Source organism: Ostrinia furnacalis, unplaced genomic scaffold (genome assembly GCF_004193835.3).
Source record: "Ostrinia furnacalis isolate ACB-3 unplaced genomic scaffold, ASM419383v2 OfSCF7393, whole genome shotgun sequence".
Taxonomy (NCBI): Eukaryota; Metazoa; Arthropoda; class Insecta; order Lepidoptera; family Crambidae; genus Ostrinia; species Ostrinia furnacalis.
In genome coordinates, this window is record NW_021137632.1 from 33,297 (window position 1) to 55,715 (window position 22,419).

The 22,419-nt window shown below is 36.9% G+C and overlaps 2 protein-coding genes across 4 annotated transcripts in view; one reads left to right on the plus strand and one right to left on the minus strand.

Annotated features, from left to right (window-relative positions):
* The window catches only part of Pde1c (Phosphodiesterase 1c), a 52,219-nt gene extending 32,309 nt beyond the window's left edge, over positions 1 to 19,910 (plus strand). For 2 of the 3 annotated variants that reach the window (XM_028320505.1, XM_028320507.1), the window contains 7 exons: positions 5,589 to 5,705; positions 8,460 to 8,600; positions 9,027 to 9,196; positions 15,621 to 15,846; positions 16,114 to 16,387; positions 16,613 to 16,705; positions 17,439 to 19,910. In XM_028320505.1, the coding sequence (XP_028176306.1) occupies positions 5,589 to 5,705; positions 8,460 to 8,600; positions 9,027 to 9,196; positions 15,621 to 15,846; positions 16,114 to 16,387; positions 16,613 to 16,705; positions 17,439 to 17,503 (1,086 nt within the window). In that variant the 3' untranslated portion in view covers positions 17,504 to 19,910. Of the gene's footprint in view, positions 1 to 5,588; positions 5,706 to 8,459; positions 8,601 to 9,026; positions 9,197 to 15,620; positions 15,847 to 16,113; positions 16,394 to 16,612; positions 16,706 to 17,438 lie in introns of all 3 variants that reach the window. The other variant, XM_028320506.1, reaches the window with a different exon arrangement.
* A 122-nt stretch (positions 19,911 to 20,032) lies between these two features.
* Positions 20,033 to 22,356, minus strand: Art3 (arginine methyltransferase 3). The gene has a single exon (XM_028320508.1). It carries the CDS (start codon positions 22,262 to 22,264, stop codon positions 20,702 to 20,704), a length of 1,563 nt encoding a protein of 520 aa, XP_028176309.1. The 5' UTR covers positions 22,265 to 22,356; the 3' UTR covers positions 20,033 to 20,701.
* Positions 22,357 to 22,419: the final 63 nt, after the last annotated feature.

Consider the following 22,419-nt stretch of genomic DNA (forward strand, 5'->3'; position numbering starts at 1 on the left):
TATTTGAAATTGTGTGTTGTCGACCAAATCACTTAGATACCTACTTTACCACCTACTTTGACGTTAGCCTGATCTCAGAAGAGTTTTTCCCCTCCATAGCAAGTGGACAGATTCGCAACTGGACAGATTCTCAACTGGACAGATTCTCAGGTGGACGGATTAGCAACTGGATAGAGTACAGTCATGAGCAATGAGTTTTAATACATTGAAAGACTTTATTTAAAGAAAATAAAACTAAACAAATATAAGTAAAAAAAAAAACTTTTGAATACCGGGACAAAGGATGATGGGCACAAATGTATGGAAAGTGGTACCCGCTCCAATAGCCATACAATTTTAAAGGGCGTAGGATTATACCTACGATGAACTACCCAAGCTATTTAGTCCTTCATTCGCTTTCATCATCATCATCATGATCATTTTTAGCCATAAGACGTCAGTTGAACATAGTCCTCCCCCAATGATTTCCACAATGGCCGGTTGGTGGCGGCCTGCATCTCCTGCATCCAGCGCCTTTCCGCTACCTTTATGAGGTCGTCGGTCCATCTTGTGGGTGGACTTATTGGGTCTTGTGGGTTTATTCGCTTAAGTAACCCATAATAAAACCCTTAAGAAGTAATAAAACTCCAACCCCTTTATTAATAAAAGCTACACCCTAGTTGAACTCTGGCTTAAATTGTCATTTGGTATGGAAATGTCATTTTAATCCAAGGTTCATCCTTGGTTCTTCAAATAAAAATATTTATTTCACAATTATACCTTTCAATAATTATAGAGTTAAGGAAGGATGCTGGAGCAGTAAACTCTTCATGCCTCGCATAACTTAAGTACCATACGATGGACGGACACGTAATGATACTTAGGTTAGCTACACAAAAAGTATGTTTATCTTCGAACGCAATCAGATCTGAGGTTGGTGGTCATAGTAAATAACAGTGATAAGAACTTCTACTTATTTTAGTATCAACGATTTTCGATTCTTTTTTAAATAACTGTATAAACAAAAAAACCGGCCAAGTGCGTGTCGGACTCACGCACAAAGGGTTCCGTACCATTGATTTGGGATTTTTTTAAATTTAAGTTATTTGTATGAAAGATTACGCGGTAATAAGCGGTTTACGATTTACGAGGTATTAAAAAAAAACTACTTACTAGATCTCGTTCAAAAAAATTTTCGTTGGTAGTTTTTACAGTAATGTACATCATGTTTTTTTTTAGATTTTTCATTTTCTTATTTTAGAAGTTAGAGGGGGGGGGGGGCACCTTTTTTACACTTTGGAAGCGTCTGTCACGCAAACTATTCGGTTTAGAAAAAAAATATTTTAAAAACCTCGATATCATTTTTGAAGATCTATCCATAGGTAGGATACGTGTGGGGACACGTATGCGTTTGATGAAAAAAATTTTTGAGAGTCAGTTCTAAGTAGGTATGGGGAGCCCCCAATATTTATTATTATTTTTTTATATTTGCATCAAAATCTTAATGCGGTTCACAGAATACATCTACCTACCAAGTTTCAACAGTACAGCTCTTATAGTTTCGGAAAAAAATGGCTGTGACATACGGACAGACATCATCATCATCATCATCATTTCAGCCACAGGTGGACCGACGACCTGATAAAGGTAGCGGGAAGGCGCTGGATGCAGGCCGCTACCAACCGTGCGATGTGGAAGTCATTGGGGGAGGCCTATGTTCAGCAGTGGACGGACAGACAGACATGACGAATTTATAAGGGTTCCGTTTTTTGCCATTTGGCTACCGAACCCTAAAAAAGGTATGGCACACTCATACAAGCCGCGTGCGCGCAAGCGTGCGGTGCGTTTGAATGAAGATAACTTACTTCCCTTCTTTATACTATGTCACTAGCTTATTCAAATAATGCATTACATGATATAGGTTCAAATTAATATTACACAAACTACTGTACAGGAGGTTGTTTTTATGTTATGGACTGTACATGTCCTGTCCAGTTGCTAATCCGTCCACCTGAGAATCTGTCCAGTTGAGAATCTGTCCAGTTGCGAATCTGTCCACTTGCTATGGAGGGAGTTTTTCGGTGTTTCGCTTTACAAACTTTGCTAAAGTTTGTCTAGTCGATCAAAAACCCTGTAGTCCAGTCATTACGTACATTCAAAAAAGAAAATGAATTTGCGCTTCTAATTTTTTAATATGTAGGTATCCCCACCTAGAAAAGCTTAACTTGAGATTGTCGACCAAGCTTTCCTAGGAGCTTTCGCCGCCATGTTGAAAAAAGGGGTAAAATTAGTTTTTCGNGTGTTTCTTTCAGTAGTCCAGTCATTTCGTCCGAAAAAAAGGCAAATAAAAGAAAATGAATTTGCGCTTCTAATTGTTTAATATGTTGTAGGGGATACCTAGAAAAGCTTAATTTGAGATTGTCGACCAAGCTTTCCTGGGAGCTTTCGCCGCCATCTTGGAAAACGCTTAAAATTTGTTTTTCGGCAATAACTCGGCTATCCGATGAGACTCGAAAATTTTTGTAGGACACTTTTTGTAGCTTTCTTTGTGCTCTACAATAACGCCGTTACTCTCTCAGTAACGTTATCGTGATATCGATCGATAAAGTCAAAAATTTTGGACACAATTTTTGTTTTTTGCTTTTTTTTTCTTTGGGTCTTAATACATATGAAAAATTGTGGAATTCAAACTTGTAGAGCATATTCAGACCTACAATTTCCTTCTTGGATTTTTTTATGTTGGACAAAAATTACGATCTCCAGCGCGCCGCAAAGTCGGTGAATCCACGCTCAGCGTCGAGCGCGCTCAAGTTAGTATACCGTATCGTGTTGAGTTTTTGCTGTGCGTAGTGTAAATCGAGGGTTCCGATATTCTGGGCAAAAAATTCGATATCTAGTTGGCTGTAAACTCGTTAGAACGTTGCATGCACTGCAGTGGGCAAACATGCAGTAACGTCGCCAGAGTCGACATTTTGCTTGACGACGACGACGATGTCTGCAACGATGATGATGACGATGCTTTCATCGAATCAGCATCATTTCCAACGGTTCAACAGACACAACAACTCGAAGAGTNGGTTGACGATCTTTTTAGTTAGGTACAAAAATTATTTGATCAAAGACATTTTATTTGAGGAAAAATTATGATAAAAACAAACGTTTCAATACCACATGTCCCTTGTTAATTAGGTATGCGGATAATTTCTCATTTTCATTACAGTGTCAAAATTAAACAGTCCTTATTTTCTTCGTGTTAAAGCTCAAAATTGTCAAGAAACCCAGCTTGTTACGAACATGGTTCAATTAGAAGCAAACAAGAGCCTAGATGAGCTTGATATTAGAGTCGGGTTTAATAAAGTTGCGAGAAAAATGAAGGTTTGTTTTTGGTAAATTAATAAAAAAGATTTATTAGGGATGAAGGAATTATCCACGAGATTGTGGAGAAAAAAGTTACTGCATACTTCACAAATGAGTTTTTAATACCGAGAAGGGATATCGCTGATTTTGTACAGGATTACCACACAAACGTTTTCTTAATTAGGTATAGCATGAGAACTCAAGCTTTTAAGGCTTCCTTATAATTTTTTGACAGTATGAGTAAAAAATTTAGTTGAATTGAAACAAAACTATTTAATGTCTTTTTAGGCTGAGTTACACCATCTTACTCTAACTTTAAATAACGTCAAAAATCTGTCAAACTCCATACAAATATCATCAGTTTTTGTTATAGTTACGGCTAAAGTAAGATGGTGCTACTCAGCCTTACATTTCGTCATGATTGCCAAATGTTGGTCTCGAAGCGCTGGTAGGGTAAAAAGATTATGAGACATGTAGAGGCTCCTTAAGAGCAAAATGACGATTTGTAAGAACTATTTATTAGTCCAAACAAATAAAGAAATTTTGACTNTTGTAATAGTATTATAGAATAAACGTTAAAAGACTTATTTATTTAATTTTTCAATGCTTAAGTGTCCATTAGAATGAAAGGGTGCTTAATGTATTAAAAAAAATAGAAAATAATTATGATGGGTTAATGTTTTTGGGCGGTTTTTAGGCGGTTTCTGACAATGTCCTTTGGACTTTGACTTTGATTGTATGATGACAGTTCGTTAAGTTTTTAGCATTTTTTTTAAATATCATTTTTATTCAACGGAAATAAGCCTATAACTATAATGTATTTTTATATACTTACAAAAAGCAGCAAAATGACTCGCTTTTAGTAACTACCATAGACCTATCAAATAACTAAAAGATTCATTTGGCAATACAATAATAATATACTCGTAACAATGCTAACAAAGAACCACTAAAGTGTAAAGGTAAAGATCACAAAGAATACATTTCATTTGAAGTTCATTTTAAAATGAACGCTTTCAGTGTAACAATAGTGGCTTTGAAAATTCAAAGTTGGGTGCATAATGAAAGTTTCAGACTATGCCCTACTCAAATTGCTTCAATTATTTAACGCTGTCCAAAAAGAGCCATTATTAAATCGTTTGAATCTTAGCACAATAGTCAATCATTTATAATACAATACTAAACATAGTTAAAGTTATTAAAGCAATACAGAGATGCAGTGAAGATATGAAATAATAGGTACTTAGGTACTCACTCCCAGTGCCGTAACTAGGGCGGTGCCAGCGGTGCCCAGGCACAGGGCGCAGACCCTGGAGGGGCGCAGAAATGACCAGACCAAGCATTTTTCAAGGGCACAGTTTTGAAAGCTCGCACCGGGCGCATAAAAGGCTAGTTACGGCACTGCTCACTCCGCGAGCGAATTGTGGAAATCATTACGGGAGGTCTATATTCAGCAGTGGACGTCCTATGGCTGAAATTATGATGATGATAACTCCAGGAGCACTGGATCATCATCATCATCATCATCATCATTTCAGCCACAGGACGTCCACTGCTGAACATAGGCCTCCCCCAATGCTTTCCATGTTGATCGATTGGTAGCGGCCTGCGTCCAGCGCTTCCCTGCTACCTTTACGATGTCGTCGGTCCACCTTGTAGCACTGGATCATTTAACACCAAAAAATTTTATACAACGTCTTACAGTCACTATAAAAAGAAAAAAGGTAGACCTTTGAGGACAAACTTAATTAACGTTGTACAAATAATTTAGCCTGGAAATGAAAGGCATATCTACTCGTACATAAATGAATGCCCTATAATACTCTCATCAGAAGAATGTATATGTGGTATAAATAAATATGTAATGAGCGTACAAACACCAAATGATTTGTTTCGGATGTTGTAAAATATTCTATACACAAAACAACAGTAGGTAATCTATTACAACCTACTTACATGTTTTCATTTGAGAGAAAAAATGTAGAGGAACCTTTACATTTTACTGTTTTGAAATAATTATGTCTAAAATATATTTAAACTTCTGCACATAAATACAATGCACTTTGGCGGACTTGATGCCGGATGGCATTCTCTGCCAGTCAACCACGGGTCATAAAGAGAGAGTAAGGCGCTTAATTCGCTCTTGCATGATTTGTATTACTTACTTGTTCGCGCTTCGGTAGAATATCTATTAGTTAGGTACTATTTGATAGGTACGAATATTATCATAATTAATGTCGTGTTTATTTCAGACCCTGGACGAGTGGTCGTTCGACGTGTTTGCCTTACATGAAGCCTCCTGCGGGGCGCCCGTCAAGTATCTGGGGTACGAACTCCTCAATAGATACGGAATGATTCACAAGTTTAAGGTGAGTTTTGATTTCAATCTACCTATATTTATTTCAAACTATTGATATTTAAAGCGTCTTCAAGATTTGACGGAAGAAAGTTCGTTGTGTTTTATTAAATACTAATACGCGTGGAATTTTGTCTGTCACAGAAAAACTTTATTTTCAAAAACTATTCTATGTCCTTTCCTGGGATTCAAACTATCTCTATGCCAAATTTCATCAAAATCGGTTCAGTGGTTTAGGCGTGAAAGCAAGACATACAGACAGAGTTACTTTCGCATTTATAATATTAGTATGGACTAGCTGACCCGGCGAACTTCGTACCGCCTTTATTCATAAGAAATAATGTAGGAATTTTAAAATCGATCCAGGATCTTCGGAACCTATTCAATACAAACAAACAATGAAATCTTTGCTTCTAATAGTGTAGAAATGGTTTTTCTTCGAAGTTGGAATTAATACTAGATCAGCGTATAGCAGCTAGAACAGAATTTCAGAATTATGTTGAATATAGTAAATCTTCTTGTTAGTATCTAAGCAAATGTTCACTATTAGTGGAAACCTTGAAATGGTCCTTTACCGAGATTTGCAAATAAGTAAAAGGTTCTATTTATCCGCCTCTAATCCAATTTGTCGGCTTGCTGCTCCCACGAAAGTTGGCGTTTTATTCGTTTACTTAACGTTCAAACTAAAGAATCGAAGAGATTACTTAACGGGATCTCATTTGAAAGCAAACTCGAGGTAATTTTGGGAAAGTGCTGGGGATAATCTGAAGACTTGGAGAAATTAATTCGAATATGAAGATTATAGAATACACTTTCCACTACTTAGATAAAGTAAAAAGTAAAGACTCAAATCTCCAGATCTACTTCGAACTCCTCTTATGTTCTTCTGGTTAATTTTGTTGCGAGTCCAATGACAGTTTAACTTGACCTACACTGGTTGGGTTTTTATTGGCGGTCAAGCTGTAGATCCTGGCTACACAGGACTTGCAGCGGTGGGAACGAGAGGTGGAAATGGTCCTGTTTTATCCTCATTTTCTGTTACAAAAAAATACAATTCTTTCATAATATTAGGCACAGATTTGAACTCCAAAATCATCAACGTCCATAAGTCGAAGCGAAAGTTTTAATAGCGTCGTAACTTAAAAGAATTTCCCTTTAGGGATTTTCGGCGAACAGATTCATTGTGTTTTAAACCCAATATTTACTTGGGAAAGATAATAAAATAATAAGTTGATATTAATGATTGTCGGCTAATACTTTGAGGCTGAAGAAGCGGAAAGAAAGGATTATGGATAATGTTTTTAATTTTATTAACTGTAAGCTAAAGAAAATCAGTAAACAATTTCAGAAAAATATTTCTTTATGCATAGAAAGCTTTCTAATCTTCCAAAGAGAAATTACCTAAAGGCGCTGTGAAAATATTTTCATCCATTTTAATTTCATTTATCTACTCGTTTTATTCCATGAACTCATAGTTTTTGAGTGAAAAAATAACTACTCATCCTTGCAAATAACGTCCATAAAGCTAATTAATTTGTACCTTTGGCTTCTAGATCTCATTAGCTATATTTTAACACAGAAATATTCATATCACAGAGTTCAGTAGTATCAAAGTTGTCAAAGAGATGTTACAAGTTGATAAACACAAGTTCAACTTAGTAGTTGTAACTTTGCTCTGGTCGTACAAAGCTAGGACTCCAAATAACTTCAATAAGACATTAAAGATATCCATCTATTTCAACAAGGAATTGCAAACACGAGAAACCTAATTAATGAATAGAGGAAAATTTTCTTTGCCATTATTACTATGAAATAGTACAAGAACAGTTATTACTTTTGATTAATTAATGCTAGTAATTATATTTATCTTTCTAAGTTGGTACTTAGTGTACTATTTTTGATGAAGGTTTTATAAAATCGAAACTTTGAAGCATTTAAAATTTCAAGAATTTCAATTTCTTAGAAACGCTGTCACCATTATCTACTTTTTTATTTTTAATGCTAAAATAACTCAGAAAATGACGGGCTAATCTCAATTTTAAAAGGTCTTAAGGCTAAAAGTGAAGTTTAGGTATTAGCTAATAATAGTTTGTTTAACTGATGTCCGGTAAACTCTCAACTAACTACGTCAATTTACGGGTTTACTCCTACCGCTGTTTAATAGATTGTCTATCAAGTTACCAAAGTTTGATGTACCTTTGAATAAATCTAATTAAATACCTAGTGCCAAAATTATGAGACCCAGTCAGTAGTCAGAAAATATTTCACAAACAAACATCACTTTATTTTTTTAATCCTAAAATCATTGCAATTTTGTTTATCACCCTTTCTTTCACGCCTCAACTACTAAAACAACTTTGATCAATTTCACCTTGTAGACTTTACAAGAGATTACAGTCATAGGCTAACTATTATTGTCGCGAAAATAAACTAGAAAGGGATGAAATAGAGAATTACTAAAGTTATTTCATCCCTTAAGTTGGCGATATGGAAACCCATACTAAACTTGATCACTCTTTTTGGAGACTGCAAAAAAACTCTCTGCGACTGAAACTCGTGCAAGCGAAGCCGCGAAAAAAGCTCTATCAATATTAAAAAGCTCAAGATTTTGTTTGCGCGTTCTTTTTGTGTTGGATAGCCCATTTAATTTTATCGATAGGGGCGAAGCAGTAAAGAAAAATATTGCAAAAAGGGGAAATACTAAACTATTTTTACGCGTACAAGTAGCGCACAGCTAGTATTAATAAATTGTTACTGATTTTCCCAGGTGCCTCCCACGATCCTGGAAAACTTCCTCAGTCGGATAGAAGACGGCTACTGCAAGTTCCACAACCCGTACCACAACAATTTGCACGCGGCGGATGTCGCGCAGACCGTGCATTATATGCTGTGCCAAACTGGGCTCATGGTGAGTTGGTTTAAGATTTATTTTTATGTAACTGATTTCACAGCAAATAAACAACTACAGCTGCAGGTCCATATACAAACGGTACAGCAGGAGACAGACATTCCTACGTAAGTCCTAAGTCCAGTGTCAGATTTATTATCCTTAGCTTAGTATAAAGTCCACCATTCTATCAATGGCTCTATCTATATAAACACGATTGTCAAAACCAAATCACTCAATTCGGTAAATTTCTTTTCATAGTACCATCACGTACCTACTTGATCTCTCCTACTTCTTAAGTTAGGTATGTCATCATAAGCCGTGAAAACTCGAGGGTGCTCTTTCACGCCCTACTCACCCATGATTAGTCCATGAAACCCTCTTCTCACTCATGATTTGTCAACGAAACCCTTAAACCAAAAATATCATCATAAATTGCTCTTCCAGAACTGGCTATCGGACCTGGAGATCTTCGCGACGCTGGTGGCGGCTGTCGTCCACGATTTCGAGCATACGGGCACCACCAACAACTTCCACGTCATGTCCGGATCGGACACCGCGTTGTTGTACAACGATCGAGCTGTGCTTGAGAACCATCATATAAGTGCTGCCTTCAGGTAAGATTTTTTTTATACCGTAGTCAGATCTCGTTAGGAATTTGATCAAGCTGTAGATCCTGGCTACACAGAAGTTGCAGCGGTGGGAACGAGAGTTGGGAATAGTCCCGTTACTGTAGTCAGAAACAGAAATTTCCTGCCCCGCACAACTAAACTGTGAAATGGGCTGTCGTTTGCATTATTTCCGGACCAATACAACTAAAATCTTTCAACAGAGTGTACTTATACCTTNGTAGTCAGAAAATATTACACAAACAATTTACAATAATTAAGGAAAGTTTCATCAGTTTGTTGTTTTAATCCCGAAATCATTTAAATATTTTTTCCCTTTTTTTCACGCCTCAACTACTAAATCAACTTTGATCAATTTTATCTTGTAGACTTACAAGAGATTACTTCCTACATAGGCTGAATTTTAGGAGGTGAAATAGGGAATTTCTGTTTGTGGAGAATCCCTCATGTTGGCGATATGAATGAAAACTCATACTTAATTACTTTTTTGGAGACTGGAGGACTTTCTGCGACTGAAAATTACGCAAGCAAAGCCACGGAAAAAGCTCTATCAATATCAAAAAGTTCAAGAGTTTGTTTGCGTGTTCTTTTTGTGTTGGATAGCCCATTTAATTTTATCGATAGGGGCGAAGCAGTAAAGAAAAATGTTGCAAAAACGGGCAATACCAAACTATTTTCACGCGTACAAAGTCGCGGGCACATCTAGTATTAATAAATTGTTACTGATTTTCCCAGGTGCCTCCCACGATCCTGGAAAACTTCCTCAGTCGGATAGAAGACGGCTACTGCAAGTTCCACAACCCATACCACAACAATTTGCACGCGGCTGATGTCGCGCAGACAGTGCATTACATGCTGTGCCAAACTGGGCTCATGGTGAGTTGGTTTAAGATTGATTTTTATGTAACTGATTTCACAACAAATTGACAACTTCAGCCGCAAGTCCATATACAAAAGGTACAGCAGGATACAAACATTCCTACGTAAGTCCTAAGTCCAGTGTCAGATTTATTATCCTTAGCTTAGTCTATAGTCCACTATTCTATCAATGACTCTACTGTGGCTCTTTTCTGCATTAGAGGACTATGATATAAACACGATTGTCAAAACCAAATCACTCAATTCGGTAAACTTTTCATAGTACCATCACGTACCTTGGTCTCTCCTTCTACTTCTTAAGTTATATCATAAGCGGTGAAGACTCGAGGGTGCTCTTTAACGCCATTGCTCAATCTTGAGATTTAGAGCCCTACTCACCCATGATTAGTCCATGAAACCCTCTTCTCACTCATGATTTGTCAACGAAACCCAAAAATATCATCATAAATTGCTCTTCCAGAACTGGCTATCGGACTTAGAGATCTTCGCGACCCTCGTAGCGGCTGTCGTCCACGATTTCGAGCATACGGGCACCACCAATAACTTCCACGTCATGTCCGGATCGGACACCGCGTTGTTGTACAACGATCGAGCTGTGCTGGAGAACCACCATATAAGCGCTGCCTTCAGGTAAGATTTTTTTTATACCTTAGTCAGATCTCGTTAGGTTTTTGATCAAGCTGTAGATCCTGGCTACACAGAAGTTGCAGCGGTGGGAACGAGAGTTGGGAATAGTCCCGTTACTGTAGTCAGAAACAGAAATTTCCTGCCCCGCACAACTAAACTGTGAAATGGGCTGTCGTTTGCATTATTTCCGGACCAATACATCTCACAATTTTTCAACAGAGTGTACTTATACCTTTAAGGCCGGCAACGCACCTGTAACTCCCTCGGGGCAGCGGGTGTCTATGGGCGGCGGTAATCACTTACCATCAGGTGATCCGTCTGCTCGTTTCCTCCTGTCCCATAAAAAAGGTCATTTTCTTCTTAGGTAACTACTGAAGGTCTTGTCCTTGATATATCTCACAATCTGTCTTTATTTCTGTCGATGTCCGATTTGCCTTAAGGCAGTTGTAACAGATTTACACACAAGTTGTCACAGGTTGTACCTACTCGTAGAACATAGATACTTGAACAATCAGATCAGAATCAGAAAAAATGACATTGTAGGTCTCTTCTTACTTTTCCCACTATTTTTTTCCGCTATTGCCTTGCAAATTGACTGCAAACCTGTTAAACCACCTATACCTATCCCGTTTAAACCAGTTCTTTTACTAACCCCAACTCAATTTGCCGCCGTACACGTTGCGCTAACGGTTTTCCGATGGCCAGAATAATATTTCCAAGTCTCGACGAAGCGACGTCAGCGCGGTCACCGGCGGTTGGCTTTGATCAAAATGCAAATTGTGTACAGTCAACACATCAGACTATAAATTTTGTGGCAATATAGCACCTATTGCGACTGCAAAAAGTGCTAGTCTTCGTAGCTTGATGTGTTGTCTGTACAACGATGCATGTGCTCTCAACTTTATGATGAAAGGGAAAAATTGCAGCGGTCGCGCGATAGGTTGACGTTTTCAGTACGGCTAGCACGAAAAACTTTCGAGTTCGAATCGTTTGCGTATTCGAACCACCATCAAAAGATTTAGTACGAAAACTACAACAGCGCCCTTGTGAACGTGTCGCAAAGTGAACTTAGTATGAGAAATGATTGCACGAAACTTATTTTGAGAATCAAAATTGTCACATTATCGTTTAATTCAAGGGTTGAGAATCGAATTTTGTCGAATACGCAAACGATTCGAAGACGAAAGTTGTTCATGCTAGAGGTACAAATGTATTTCATTAAAATGTTTGTATAAAGGACTGTATTATGTTACGGGAATTATTTGGCTAAATGAAAATAGGATTTATTAAGCAACTAGATTTGCCGGAAAATGTCGTTACGAGCCTGGAGGCATTGATTGACTGTTTCAAGGGAATCTTGACTTTCTCTCTACCTATATTGATTAACTGCTAACTTTTAAACTGCGATCTCCAACCCGCCTGCCAAGCGTGGAGATTATGGCAAAACCCTCCACTATAGTGGAGGAGGCTCATAGTCCAGCAGTGGACTGTAAAGGGCTGTTGATGATATTGATTAAATGCGATTGGACCTAATAAAAACAAAGTTAATTGGCTTTTAATACCAATTACTGTCTATTAAGATTTACTATAAATAATGTTAAAATTACCTTAATCAAACAAAACTTTTAGCTTTTGAAAAGAGCTTTATACTAATCGGTGCTTATTCCTAACTCCTACGCCCTAATTATTGCTTTCAAATTAATCAAAAATCAGAATTCTATAAACACTCCAGACAAGGTGCTCTTAGAACGCCTTTGGGACATTAAGATAATTCAAAGGATCACAATCGAAGATATTTCGGACGTATTTCAAAGACGTATAATCTTTTGTACTCCACAAGGCATGCTCGTGAACAATGCCAATTTCGCGAAAAACTCGACAGTCGATCTTGAAAGGAAAAACGATGATAAAGAAAAAATGAATGAAAAAATCAGAATTCACCGACAAAAGAGGCAGGGATGCGAACTCGTTATAATATGTTATAATTTCCCAAGGGATAGGGGGGATTCACGCGTTCAGGTCGGGAAGCACTACACATGATTGGGAAATTATTGCAGGCTATAAATTTTATTGCTAATGGGCATTCAATTTTGTGATTGTTAAGAGCGAAACTCAACCGTGATGGTTGATGTTCGTACGATTCCTCCGTTTTCGAATCCCTAGTGGGATGGGCAAAGTTTACTAACTCCCAGTTTAAATTTTAAAATAACGTTTAAACTGCCTGTAGCAAAGGTTGTGGTCATTCCAATAGCAGAAGACTTTTGTAACATAGGAGGGCATAAACCCCGTCTAGACTAGACTTCTGGGGAATGAAAATTCCGCAAAATTGGAAAATCGTAAAAAGATTTCGATTTGATTCCCAGATATACCAAATTCTCTTTGGTTGTGCAAAAGATGGGATCATGAGATTAAAGCAGTTAATAAGTTACATACCTACTTACTACTACATACCTATTCAGTTTGTACGAGTAAGTACTTACTTAGATTCAAAGGATTTTAATTTCCTAGTAAAAGTAACATACCATATGATTTTACCGAGCAAACTTGTTAGTCATTACGTAATTAGGTAGAGTTACTTTACTTAATTAGCACTAGTACCGGCTTTCCCGAATCGGCAAGTTCTCGCACGGCACAAACATAACTTTCGTCCTGAAATCTTTACACTCTGAATAACATTAATTAAAAGTAGGTAGGTATCAAAGAAAGAACTAATTTCCATTCGCGAACCCGTTCCAAGCGATTTCAGTTCGGCAGGAGGACTGATCAAACAGAGACTCCTCGATGTTAATTTGAGTTCTGTGTAGACAAAGACAAACTTGGAAGTGTTCAAAAGTGCCATACTTTAAACAAACTTTGAGGATTCCGATGGCTTCACCCAAAAGCGGTAAAAGGGCATTGGAAAGACCTTTAGCCAAATTTTGCTTTGAAGTTAGCACTTCAAGCTATTTGCTATTCACCCCTTTAACTCTAAAAAATATTTGGATATGGACGTTTTGAGTTCGACAGTAGATACGTATTAGTAACTTGTCTTTTATGTTTTAACTTATCAGATTATGCTAACCAAACCATCTTAACTCGAAAGTGTTCCTCTTCGCGACAAGATAAATTAAATACCAGAACTTGACTAGGTACTATTGATTGTAATTGAGCTTACAATCGTTCCAAAGATCACAGAAAACTTAATGTGATCTGTGAACTTTTCATGATCACTGAAGCCTATCAGCCAAATATACTAGGCTAGACTAGTTGGCTACCTTCTTTACCAATGTTATGTAGCCCAGAATGAATATCTTGATGGAGATTACAATCTTTAGAGATAAGAGCTTTGCGATAACAGATTTGCGACTAAAGGTCATGAGCCTGTCACCAGCAAACCCATACAACTTGGCTGTCCTTTGACACCATATGGCGACAAGAGAAATCTGTTGAAATACCCGTTCCCTTTTAAGACAAAATACTCGTAGATATGGTATCAGGAATTTTGTCCGGACAAAAATTTATTAAAATTTCCCAGAATTGGTCACTAAATTGGCGTTGCAATGAAATATAAATTAATCTATCAACCATTAAGGTTTTAGAATTTTTATTTGACGTGCAGTTATTAGCAGTAAATTGTCGTCTTGTTTTTAAAAGATTATGATTGCTTATTTGAAACACTCTAACAATTTTGTAGCTATATCGAAGTATAAAGTATCATTTTGAATTAAAGCTCAGCCTTGAGATTGTCCCTAGAGATAGAAACTCTAATAAAATGTTTTCAAGGTCCAATAAGTTTCTAAATTAACAGTTACGTAGGATATTTAGATACAATTAAATAGGTACGGATGATCCGAAAAGTTATTGCTACTGGAGTTATTATTAGTTTGTTAATAAGTATTTCTATAATATATATTTTACTATTGAATACTTGTTACAATTTACACAAGACAGTTAGGTAGGTACTACTGATGAGATTCTTTATGTACCTACTAAATGATCGTAGTAGGTAATCGTGTCGGTTCTCTGATATCAGTTGGTAATTAAGTAATTGAGTAATTTCAAAAAAATATTTCTAACAGCTCCAAGTTTACACCGCCTAAACGTGTTATAAGAAAGGTACCCTATTAATTTAAAAGGAAGACGCACTTCTTCCCGAAGTCTGACTCAATTGAGCCAAATAAAGTCTACAGCCCATCCCGGCCTCTTCCCCAATAATAGTCCGGGCCGATCCATCAATCGAGGTGAAAATTACCACGGGCCCACATTATAATATAAATTGCCAGCCGCCTCCACTTAACGCCCAATCTAGGTGACATCTCAGATGATTTCGTATGCGCCCGACTTACAGGGGTTACAACTTGACTTAGGTATGACATGCGTAGGTTAAACTGATGAAGAAATACATGGAGAGGAATTCTTCACTCATTGGTTGCGGCGTTTATATTAGTTAGATGAGAAATACATACTTCAGCATGAATTTATCAATGGGTTGGTGGTCAATTACTTAGGGAAATAAATAAAATGGCAATGGCAAGCTATGGGTGGAAGAGATCGATGGAAGAAAACTTTCAAAGTAAAGTTCACGGAGCGTAAACCTATGACCATAGAGATCTACGGTCACGGACCGAATTAAATAAAACGATCTTTTGCTCCTAGCCTTAACTCTCTGCAAAAACCCACTATTGCAACTAATTATGTAAATGTTCATTCTCACTAAAATGTCTCTGGGGTGGTGGTGTGGTGAGGCACGTTACATTCTCTAAAATATGATCGAGTGACTGGCTCGTCCGTCATGACTGTGAACAGGCGCTGCTTTCGGGGACTGGTCAATCCAAGCTTTCCAGATTTTTATGCTTTTAATTTTGACTACCTATCATAAACAATGTAGGTAATTTCACTCAACAATAATTGTTCTTTCTTTTTCCAGGCTAATGCGCGACGAAGACTGCAACATCCTGCAGAACCTATCCCGGGACGAGTTCCGCGAGTTCCGCACCCTCGTCATCGACATGGTGCTGGCCACCGACATGTCGTTCCACTTCCAGCAGCTGAAGAACATGAGGTCGCTGCTGACGCTCGCCGAGCCTACCGTGGACAAGTCCAAGGCTGCCTCGCTGGTGTTACATTGCTGTGATATATCTCACCCTGCGAAGGTAAGGTCACATCTAAACCTGTCAAGACATCTAAATGAGTATCTACCTTGAATCCCCAATGGAAATGATAGGCTAACTGCATATCAATTGGTTTTCGCTGTGCTGGAAGATTATTGTCAAGACAGAACTGCTCAGGACAAGGATTTAGCTCCTTACTTTAAACCAGCATTTTCTCTGACGCAAAGTTCATTTGAATATTCTAAGCATCATAATGTCTTAAATACTTATTTATGCGTTTTCTTATGTGCATAATTTATTTGATTCCAGAGATGGGACCTCCACCACCGATGGACGATGAGTCTCCTCGACGAGTTCTTCTTGCAAGGGGACAAGGAGCGAGACCTGGGCCTGCCTTTCAGTCCCCTTTGCGATAGAAACAACACTCTAGTCGCGGAATCCCAGATCGGGTTCATTGAGTTCATTGTAGAACCGAGTATGGGGGTGTGTGCTGACATGCTCGAGTGTGTCTTGGGCCCTTTGCACTCGAATACCAAGAATTCCACTAGCACAAGCCATGAGCCTATCAATGAGGAGAATACAGGTAAAGGTACTGTACACTTTGCACTCCTTTTTAAAATATCACTTGAGCTTTTTTAAAGCCTACCTGCTTAGTAGCGTGGTTTAGGTAGGTACCTACATACAATTAACTAATGTTGCCGTTAAAGTTAATAAAAACTGGAGAATTTGTCTAATCATCGTTTTAGGTATTAATTATTTACCTATTCTGATAGATTTATTAATGCATAATTATGAATAATTTTTTCAGGGAGCGAACCAAGCCCCAAATTCAAGATTCGGAAGCCGTGGATAGCCTGCTTGAGTGACAATAAAAAAATATGGAAGGAACAGGCTACAAAAGGTAAAAATTCATTTACTTTTGGTAACAGCTGGATACTACCAGATCCTCATCTGATAGATTATTATATCCAATAGATTTTTCGGAAAAGGCAGAGTAAACGGGTCTCGAATGAAGCTGCGGCGGTCAAGCTGTAGATCCTGGCTAATTAATACACAGGAGTTGCAGCGGTAGGAACAAGAGGTGGGAATAGTCCGTATCTGGGCAAAAATTATTTAGAACGTCCACCTGCTCTATGGACCGAACATTTCAGCGAAAGACGAGGCAGCCAGGGCTACTTAGATTAAAAAGCAGGATTTCAAAAACTCATTAAAACTCATTTATTTCTGTAAATAGGCTTAAAAAAAGCACTTTTACACGTCCCAGTATTAACCCTACCACTGCTTCAGGACAATAAATGGGCCAGTGCTGAGAAGAAGCAGCGCAAGAAACTCAGTCACTATTGTCAGCCTCTTTTTCAAAGGTTTACATGCTTTAAAATGTACAAAGTTATAAATATCTAGACGAGCTAGGCAGTAACGTATCCCAAACATTTTTATCTTTTAAATAACATTTTTATCTTTTATTTAATAATCGTGCTTAATTCCTTGAGAAAGACTTAAGACCTACGTTGGTTGATGGACCGAAAACCTCACAAAAGCTAGCAGTGGCTAGATGACAAAGCAGCTTTCGTTTTCGTTTAGCAGTGGATTGCCATTTACTAAAATGATGTTGATGGTTTCCTTTCAAATTCCAGACGCAGAGGCCCGAGCCAAACAGGAGGAGGAGAGCAACAACCCGCCCCCTCCGACAGAAGAATAATATTTAGCCTCACTTGTAAATAGCGTTAGAACTAGTTGTTACAGCGTATTTAACACTGTTAAAGAAAAGCTTAACGTTTAAGTGTGCGGAGCTTGTATTCGTTGCAATGTGTGTCGCACAAATAAGTTCGAAGCACAACGCGATGTCGCGGGATAAGTGTGTGTGCGGTAAGCTTACTACGTGCGAAAGTGTCACATAATTTACACCTTTAGAGTAGGCGCACACTGTTGATTTTTCGTCGGCCGATAGTTTAGTCGGGCAGTTGATCAGTATGGGCATGTATGGGAGTGCGCACACTACGACGATTCAATTTGGCCGATTCTTCATACAAATTAAAATCGGGCACAACTATCGGCCAATTAAAAATCAACGGTGTGCGCATACTCTTAGGCAAAGGAAATGAAATCCAAAATACATTGGGTGTTGATGAATTAATACCAAAATGCCTGCTCGACTACATGAGTTTTTGCAACTTTTGTCAGCAATTTATAGAACCCAAACATACGGAAACCCTGAACTATCTGAAAAACTGTAAGACGTGATATCTTCGTTACATAATAAGGCTACTGTAGATACTTATGTCTACCGTGGCAGAGCACCAATGTATAATTCTCTATGTGGAAGACAACATAGTGAGCCAATTTCTTACGGCGACCAGCCGCTGAGCGGGCGTACGCCGGTAGTTTAAGATTTACCGTAATTCGCTATTTAAGATTATTTGGGGAGCCCCATGTATATCCGAACATCATGCCAAGGATTCATTAAATAAGTACCTAATTAGCTAAGTTTTCAGTAGAAAATCTCATATAAAACGCCCACTGAATGCTTCTTGACGCAACTTAGCGTTTGCGTTACTCATAATGAAACTATTTATATAAAATTGTACTGAACTTATTTTCAAAATTAGACCTAAGAGCTAAATACTACTTATAAGTATTTCTATATCAAAAATGCTGGTGATGGAGCAAATTATATCATAAAGTCATGTGCACTTTTCTTCAATGAATAAAACACCTTATACCTATAGTAAAATTTAATGTAACATTAATATAAACTTAGCTTAATTTAGTGTTAAATTTAACCCATATGAAGAATACGCTTATTAATTTAAATGTTTCCGATTAAATTGGAGATCTTGATATTCCTGACCAAATGTTATTTAATATGAAATTATTTTCTAAATGATTGCAATTTCAAATTCTAGGTATAGGTCGATAGAACATACCTATAACTAGTTAGTAAAATCTTCATAAAAATAAAATTTTCTAATGAAATATCCTTCGGTTACGAATAACTTGCTTTTTTATTTAATTGCGCTCAAATCTGTGTAAAGAAAGCGTACGGGCTCATAAGGCCGATGGAAACATAGAACCTATTGTAAAAAATATGAGAATGGAAAGAGCCTAGGTAAATAGCTCTTATTTCATATTTGCTAGCAAAATAATAAAATATGTAGATAAATAAACAAAATCAAAGTGAAACACTCAAGTTAACTGGAGGAGAATGCCAAAAGGCAACATCGCCTTAACAAAGGCATTTTAGTAAGCCTAGATTTCAGACCTTAGATGCTATGTTTACTAAAATATAAAATGTTATTTATGTTGTTAGTAAGCCCTATTTACGTAATAAGTACCTATTTGTTCTTAAAAATTAAAATAAAGAAAATAAATAGTGTTCTCTAATGCTCGCAAAAATGAAATAATCGCGCCAGGCGAAGTGTATAGGTAAGGAGGACCCAACGTAAATTAACCGTCCTTCTTAGAGACTATTGGCGAAGGAATAAACATTGTACATTTTAAAACATAGGAAACCAATCTTTCCAAAAGCAGTCACATGCTTCACTATTATGTTTCTTAAAAGAACTTGAGGACATTTACATACTTATATCAGAGGCCTAGTTTTCCTGGTAGGAACATGGGACCACTCTCATTAATATCAAATCAAGAAACCCATAATCACGGTAATATTAGGTCCCTATCTTATTATTTCAGGGGTGTAAGGACTCTAAGGATAGATGTAATCCAACATGGTGACGCTTATTGTAGAAAAATTAACAATAGATCTTTTTATATAAATATATATTTATCATCTACTTGATTACTTGATAGATTATGAGGAATTCTGTATATTGTGCATTTAGTGATTTATTGAAATATAAATATTAAGATCAATATAATCTAGTGTAGTTTATTGATGCCATTCTAATTGGGGGATATAGCTTTATAAAAATGTAGTTTTAGCATACTGAGCCTTATGGACATTGTTGTTGTTGTTTCAGTAAATAGCTTGCAGTGCTACACATAGGGTATAGTTTCCCAAGATCTAAATTATTGTCTGCATGTTTTTCTTAACACACGTTTGCTTAAAATAAAATATGCCTACATTCCGAAGCCTTTAAAGACTCCTATAACAAGTATAAAGTACCTTTTAAGAAATTATTTACCACTTTCAGTAATTACAACTGTGTGGTAAAGGTATTATCGCACCTCACCTAATTTTAATGCATTTAATAAACAATATTAACAAATGTACACTCAAAAATACAAAGCATTTTCTCACTATTTTTATGTATAAACTTAAAATCTCAAGTCATGTGGTGATTTTTTTAAAACTTTAGATTCTTTTTCTACATTGTGTAAATAGAGATAAAACACCTTTAGATATGTGTAAATTTTATGTAAAATAAAATAAAGATTTTCGTAGAAAATGCCTTTCATTTATTCCTCATTCTATAGCTAAATACAGTGTAGATATTATTGGCACATTTTATGGCCTTTTAAACAGTTTCAATAGAACAACAGTTAATATTATTATATCAGAGAAGTCATACAATGATTTTAATTGATCTTAGAATCAGACACAAATAATTATATTGTTGTATTGAGTTAAGAGCTTAAAAAATGCAACAGATCTGAAAAGGTAACAATAAAAAGTTAAATTCTTAACAATAAATGCATGTTAACATACAAAAAATCTACAAAGTACTAGCTAGCTCATCTAATACAAATTGTGTGATTTTCTGAATTAATTTGAACCTTATACAAAGTACAGTAGTACATTTCAAAATTGTTAGAGAAAATGTACATTTTGTAATTGGTTGATTAGCTGGTGATACATTTTAAATGCAAATAATTTGCAATTTCATGAAGCAATCTAAAAGATACCTGTATAATTCTTAAAGACTAAATAGTAAAAATATTAACTTAGTAAATATTTATGATTTTTCCCAAATACATTGATTTGAACTGATAGTCCTCTGACATTACTTTTTAGCCTGTTGCAGGTAATTGTCCCTTCAATAACATCTCCCTTTTTAACCTCTTTACAGTCACGGAAATAAAAAACTGTCTGTTTCCAATGCGTAGGAGTTTTGTGAGGTCCGGTTGAAAAGGATACTTTATTCGGTAGATCAAAAAAGGTGTCGAAATACCCAACCAGTGACGTCAACTGGGCATCCCTAGTGATTGGTAGTTTAAAGTCAGATGTAAAATCCATTGTATTTGTACCACAAGTTACCATGTCCACTTCTTTAATGATATACGGTTCTGATATTATATGTTTCGACCCGATGATGTCAACACTTGCTTCTCTCACCACTTCAGATTTCAAGCAGTTCATTTTGTACCCATATACATCGGACCAAAAATCAATAAGCTTATTGTGTGTTTCAGTATCTCCGTTTGCTACAAGGCTAATATTACATCGGTTAGGCAGTAGCAGTCCTCCAGGTTTCATGCAGTTGTCTCTAGCATATATCACACTGTCCAACATTCCTTCGAATAACAAGAAATATCCCATCCATTCCGACACAATGATGTCAACTTTTTCATCCAACTTTGTATTTTCAAGTCTACCTTTGATAGTTTTTATCACATTCTGCAGATTATTTTCTGTGATAATATCTATTGCATGATAAATAATTTCTGATTGATCTAATGCATAAACTTTCTTAGCTCCCGCTGTTGCTGAGAACATCGACAAAATTCCCGTTCCACATCCTAAGTCGAGAACGACCTTATCTTTCAACGTTTCTTTATTATTAATTATTGCATCTCTATAACTTTCAGTACGAACTTTATCTGAGAGCATGTCGTAATGAATGCCGAAATGTGCATAAGAATTGAAGTAACCTTCATCATCTTCCAGTGGTACTTTTGACACACAGTTCACAATGAAACTTTTTTCATCACCGTTACCATTTGACTGTCCAGCGTCCACTATTGTCTTCATGGAATCTTGCATCTTCTTGATATCTTCTTTAGCCATTTGTAAATGCGTTTGACTCTCACTTAATTGAGCAGTTAATGTCTGTATTGTTCGTTGCAGCTCTAAGAAATGGCTTTGTGACAATGTAACTAGTCCATTTTCTACATTCGCATGGTAGGACTTCGGCGAACTTGGCTTTTCTGTCAGCGAATCGAAGTCAAACATCAACCATTCATCATTTTCAACCGGTTTTAGATACTTCTCATCTTCCCAAAGCGACTGGGTCCCGTTAATGATGTCGTCTGGTTTAGGCTTGTGAGTCTTTATGTAATTGATCATTTTGATGTACGAATAACAGTCCATGTTGAACTTAAGCTTCAGATCATTCAAATTGAAGCTGTGGACTGTGCCACAGTGGTTAAAACCTTCGTCTACAGATGGTAGAACTTCAGAACAAAATAAGCATGTCACCATAGTATTGCTCGTCTCCATCTCCTGCCAATCGTCTTCTTCGTAGTTTTCATCATCACTGCTAAGGTCTGGTACGTCGGACATGGTTATTTTAGAGAGTTTAATACAAAATTTTGCGAGTTTTGTGCAAATGCGAACATGTGAGAATTTACTTTGACAGTAAATGTCAACGTCAAAATAAGACATTTCAGTGTTCTGTCCAGAAATCAGCATTGCTTATTAAAACTTAAAAGTAACGG